Raw genomic sequence first — 6,000 nt, forward strand, 5'->3', positions numbered from 1 at the left:
AAACTGAGCTGGTATTGAAACCTCATTGATCAGCTAAAATAAAAAAAATGTTCTTAGCATTGTTCCAGAGATGTATTTTAATGGTCAGTAGTCCTGAACGTATGCCTTGAAAAAAGCAAGATGCCCACAGATCTTTTAATATTGCTTGTAGCCGTGCGAAGCTGTCACTTGGACCCAGGCTGACAGAAAGCAAAGTACGACGTTGCCTGTATTGCTTTGTTCCCCCGGTATTGCTGCCCGTGGGTCTGAGAAAGTTAGGTAACACCAGTCTAAGGAATACTTAAAATAAGAGCACACAGTTTACTTCTGGTGATTTTGTTTTAGTGGCTTAATATATCTTCTTTAAAGGAAGCGGGACAATGATTTCCTGAACAAGGGTGGGCAGGGAGTCTGTGAAAGGAACAATATAGAGAAGATGCAGCAAAAGGGAGTTACAGCCAGAAGATGTAGACTGAGCCTGGGGTTGTCAGTCAAGTAACAGAAGGGATCTTTCAGCATCTAGCATAATAGAAGATAGATTTTCATCATCCAGTTGATATTGCCACAATGGGTGCGAATACAAGCCCATAATTTCTAGTATTTGCAAGACGGGAAAGTTCAGTAAAAGGGTAATTGCTGGGAAGGAGAGAGGGAGACATTTCCACATTTATACCAAACTCAGCCCGCTCTTCTCACAATCACTAGGCCAGCATTATCTCAACCTTTTTCCAAGCAGGTTTTTGGTTGATTTAAAACTATATCATGCCTTATTAAAGTGTGTGAGACTCCTAATGCTAAGTTAAAGTAGGTAGAAATAACTTGCTCCCCTTGGTTAGTAGAATTTAATAGTTTCTTGCCATAGACTTTTTCTTTGTAAGAATGCTTAGCTCCAGTCCTGGAAGACAATGAGAGCCATTAAGCTGCAAACAAATCACAGGAAACACTCAAAGCCTTGCCAAGTGTTTCCTTTCTTTGTTAAATTACAAAGACCTAAGTGCTAAAAGTATTGTTCCTACTGTGTTTTAAGTGAAGTACCGATCTTTCAACTCTCAGAAAGATCCCCGTTCCTACTGAAGTATATGGACCAATTTGTGGGAAATCAGTGGGCTAGCTCATGTGAATAATGTGAATGCGTTCTCCAAAAAGTGATTCTTGGTGCTTTTCTAATAACACGGTATTGGAGCTTTATTTGAAGGAGACTCGCTGCGCTAGAGGCGTGCTCTGGGTCTCGGAGCAGCGGTGCTGCGGGTTCCCTGGTGTCCCGGGTTGTCACTGATGTGCCGAAGCCCCAGCCGTGGTGCGGGGAGTGTGGATCTCACAGGGCTCACCGCGCCCAGCAGCAAACCGAGGAAACGCTGAAGGGCTCCAGTTCGGTACTAGCAGGACTGCAGGAAGGCTCCTGTGGAAGGGATTAACAGCCCGTTATTGCCTCACGTTAGCTGCCTACACTTCTTCATTTTGGTAACGGATGAGTGCTTCACAGGGGGAGTGGATTAGGGTAGATGGTGATGCTGGTACCACCATCTTTTTATTTAAAATTTTAACCACTCTTGTATTCAGGATGTGGGCGACCGAAGTCAAGTCACTCCCCTTCCGTGGGCGTTCAGAAGTGCGTTGCGCTGGGGAGCAGCTCCGGGGAGACGGGGTAACCCTACGCGCTGCGCTCTCCTTCCCAGCAGCGGCAGCGCTCTGCAGGAGGGAGCGAAGCCCCCACGATTACGTGGGCGGAGGAGCAGGAGGGGGCCTCTTGCCCTCTATAAAGCGGACCTAGTGGTGAGGGACATACCGCAGAAAGAACAGATGTGCTTTGACCCCTGCTGTGATGCATCATTTTTGGTACTTCGTTTGGTGGCAATTAACACAAAATCTTTAAGCGGTGGCTTAGGAAGAGACCGCAGTTTCTTCCATAACATCACTTTAAACACGGGGGCTCCAGAACCACGCTCTTTCTTGGGCTCTGTAAGATCTTTCCTGCACAGTGGTGAATCTGGGATGTTAATGAAAGCGTTTGTATCCGACATCGAGCACCCAAGTCATCTTCAGTTCTGCCCAGGCACGATGGGTCAGGCCTGGGGGCAATCTGGCACTGCGGTACAGAGGGCTTCAGGCGGGGTCTGGGTTAGAAATCTAACCACGGCGTCCTCCAGATTGTCCTCTGGAGTCCGTGGCATCACTTCAAGGATAAATAAATCCTTACTTTGGTCTGGAAGTGCCTGAAAGTAGTTGTCTGAAGGTTTTCCTAGTGGGCAGGGTATTTCAAAAGTGAAAACTCCGGAGCTTCAGGCACCCAAGGGTTCAGTGGAAGAGCCTGAAGTGCTCACACTGACTGGCAGAGTTTTCTCATGAGAAATAAGGGCTGTGGAGTTAAGCGTATTAGGATATGAGGAGACCTGTACCTGGATCTTCTGCTTCTAAATTTGTTTTATAGCCAATAGACAAAAGCAGACTCGTCTGCTCTTTCACCCACCCTGTCACCCTCGGCATCAGAGCTCGCCTCTCGGCACGTTTCGTGCCTGCTTAGTTTGTCATCTGAAATTTCCTTTAGGCAAGAGCTAAGTGCCGGTGACTTGATTGCAACTACATCACCTCTGGGCATGCACAGTAACAAGAATTTTGTCTCCTTAAGTTTTTTAGTGAAACTGCCAAAGTATAATTTCTGTGTAGAAGGAAATGGACACAGAAGTCCTTTTATGAACCTTAGAAGGACTGTTTAGTTTTTAAAGCATGAAAAGGCCAGCTGAACAGAAAGGGAAATAAAAAGAGCTTGTGGAGCATGTTCCGTGAATGAATGGGAATAGCAACATACCCTAAAATTCACTGGGTAGATGCACAAAGATCCAAAAATCCAAATTAATAATGTGCTTCCAATACTTTCCATAACTACTGTTATTACCTAACAGTGTGTAAAACTGGTAGGTTAGAACTGAAATGAAGGATCCCACCCCTCCATACAACGAAGGGAAGATCAACTCCTGATTGCACTTCATGGGGAGCACAAAGTACCCGTGTGCTTATTCCACCCGGCGTTTCTCATTTAACCATGAGTTAATTTGGTGTAGCCTTAAAAAGCAAGAATGTGCACTGGAAGGTGTTTATCTGAACTGCTCATTAGCAAAAGTTTTGTTTTTAACTATGGCTTACCATTGATGATTGTTTTATGGAAAAGATTTAACGATGCCATCTTAGTGCTTTTAACCTGATATTGCTCATTAAAAAATGGAAATATTCGTGCGTTCCAAAACCGTATTTACCACTTGTTGATATGGTCAACCTTCCAGCTGGTGGCTGATACCTCTAACTTTCCATGTCTGTTTACAATTTCAGGAGCACGGAAGTCATGAGTACTGTCTCAGGTACACGAAGTACAACAATCACTTTCACTGTCCGACCTGGAACCAGCCAGCCGATCACACTGCAGAGCAGGTCCCCAGACTATGACAGTAGGACCTCAGGAGCAAGACATGCTCCAAGCCCTGTGGTTTCACCAACAGAGATTAATAAAGACATCATGCCTGCTCCTCTGACTGCTTCTGCTTCAGCTTCATCTCCTTCTCCAACTTTGTCCGATGTATTTAGCCTACCCAGCCAGCCCCCTTCTGGGGACTTATTTGGCTTGACCGCAGGGCGCAGCAGGTCTCCTTCTCCCTCAATATTACAACAGCCAATCTCAAATAAGCCTTTTACAACTAAGCCTGTCCACCTGTGGACTAAACCAGATGTGGCAGATTGGTTGGAAAGTCTAAACTTAGGTGAACATAAAGAAACATTTATGGACAATGAAATAGATGGCACTCATTTACCAAATCTACAAAAGGAAGACCTGATAGACCTTGGAGTGACTAGAGTTGGGCACAGAATGAACATAGAAAGAGCTTTGAAACAGCTGCTGGACAGATAAGAATAGCTATTTTGCCTCACAAACTTCTGTTGATAACTAGAGATGGGCTGGTACTGAAATACCCCAAATGCCTTGTTGTCTGCGAGTGCCAGCAAAATTGGGGGGGTGGGGGAAAACAGTTGAATTCCTGGTACTCAGGTGATGCAGACTGTATGCTACATGCCCAAACATAAACCTAAATATGTTACACGAGTGGGGCCATTTTATTTCAAAGTTGTGGGGAGATACGAGAGAGAGAGAGAAAATTGTTAACTTCAAAAATACTATCTCTTGATAATGCCCTTCTGCTGGAACCATTAACATACGACTTTTCTTTCCATTGAAAATTGCAAGCGTTTCATTTTTTTATTGAAAAGCACTATATTCTCTTCTTGACATTCAGTCTCCGAGCAGGCTTCCTTCCCCAACCCTGAGTTCATTTTAAGAGGACAGATTGCTTCATTACCATTCGAACCCATTTTTATTAGTAGCAGAGGCACGATATTAAGACAGGTGGAGGAGTTCATATTACTGTTTTTTACTAGTTCAGCTCTCTGATTTGTTGGCAGTGAAGCTGGTTGTTCTGCTGGAATTAGTTCAAAGGTAACCTTGCTCTGTTTTACCTGGTATTTCTTTATTTCTGCAGTTGTTATACTTAGCACTCTTCCAAGGTGGCAGAACAAGTTCAATACATGCTCCATTGACTTGACCTGTAAGATGATGCAGACGTTGCATAAAAACTGAGGAGGAACGCACACTTAGAGGTACAACAAAATGAAGCTAGTTTGAACCTGAGACCCCCAGTTTTCAACCAGCTAAACGACTGCTAAGTCACAGTAAGAACTCGACAAGCCAGTAAAAATTTGGGGTTACGTACAGACGCATCTTTCGGACTTCACAGTCAGATACGCACGTATGCTGAACCCTGAGAGATGCTGTCTAATTCAGTGAGTGGTAAGTGCTTAGCTATTTTGAACGCCAGGCCAAGAAGGAAGAAGGAGGCAGATGAATGTTCCCATTGAAGCCAGTGGGAAGGCTGCCAGTATTTTAAGTGAGCGAGGGATTTCAGCCTGTTAACAGGAATGGCAATGTTTCAGCTTGTTGAAAAAAAAGACAAAAAAGGTAAAGAGGTAATGCCGAGGTGGAGAGAGGCGTGTGGTGTCTCAGAATGCATGTGTTCCAAGGGCCAGGAGAATTGGGTAGGTATCCAGGTTCTCCTTTTTATCGCTGTTCACAGGTATTGGCTTCTTGACAAGGACAGCAGACTGAGCACTGCAGTGATTTCTTTGCACGGCTGCTAGCGAGGCGGCAGGAGAGGTGCGCGCGCCCTGCTAGGAACCAGGCAGCTGTGGCCGAGCATGGACTGGGTGGTGGGGTGGTAGAGCTCCAGAGCTTTCCAGGAGACTTCAGTCAGCAGGGGGAAACACACAGATTTGGTAAATCTGACTTTTTTTTTTTCTTTTTTTTTTTTTTTAAAGTTAACAAGTCTCTCTCTGCATGTTTGAGCTCCCCTTGTAATTAACACCTCTTAATATCTGTGAGTTTTGTAGGTCTTTATTAACATAATATTCAAGATGTTCAAGGTGGGTAAATTGTGCGTGGATGGCTAGACTGCCTGCCTACCATACTTTCAGGTTCTCTTCCATTTTGCAAGGTACCTGAACTTTCTTTCCTTGATATGGTCCTTGATATGGTCCAGCCTATCTCTAATTTTTTTATTGTGATTATTTTTGCTCACAAACAAGTGTCTAATTAGGTCTGCAACAGCCCTAGTATGAGTACATAAAGTTTAGCATTTTAAATATCTTTCTTTACTGCAAGTTTAAATAGTTGTACAGATAGTTTATAAGCACAATATTTTAAGAAAAATAAGTGGCTGGTCTACTGGGCAGCCTTTGTGCCACTTCAGTGCTAGAAAGTTAAAAACAAAAAAAAAAAAAAAAAAAAAACTTTTGTGGTTTACTACTATTTCTGTGGAATAATTATAAAGTCTTGACCTTTTTAAAATCAACCTCATTTGGATGCATCTGAACCAGCAGAGCTGTGTTATATTTTCTATCTTTGCTAGAACTTCTACAAAGGAGGATGAATATTTCTTCAAAAGTGGTTATAGTTACCAACGCATTGGATACTCATAAAAAGCA

The 6,000-nt window shown here is 43.7% G+C and overlaps 1 protein-coding gene across 10 annotated transcripts in view; it reads left to right on the forward strand.

The window, feature by feature from the left end:
- SHANK2 (SH3 and multiple ankyrin repeat domains 2) overlaps positions 1 to 3,877 on the forward strand; it is a 319,997-nt gene extending 316,120 nt beyond the window's left edge. For all 10 annotated transcript variants that reach the window (XM_075713335.1, XM_075713336.1, XM_075713337.1 and 7 more), the window contains one exon: positions 3,304 to 3,877. In XM_075713335.1, coding sequence (XP_075569450.1) covers positions 3,304 to 3,877 — 574 coding nt within the window. The remainder of the gene's footprint in view (positions 1 to 3,303) is intronic.
- The last annotated feature ends 2,123 nt before the right edge of the window (positions 3,878 to 6,000 follow it).

Source organism: Pelecanus crispus, chromosome 6 (assembly GCF_030463565.1).
Source record: "Pelecanus crispus isolate bPelCri1 chromosome 6, bPelCri1.pri, whole genome shotgun sequence".
Taxonomy (NCBI): domain Eukaryota; kingdom Metazoa; phylum Chordata; class Aves; order Pelecaniformes; family Pelecanidae; genus Pelecanus; species Pelecanus crispus.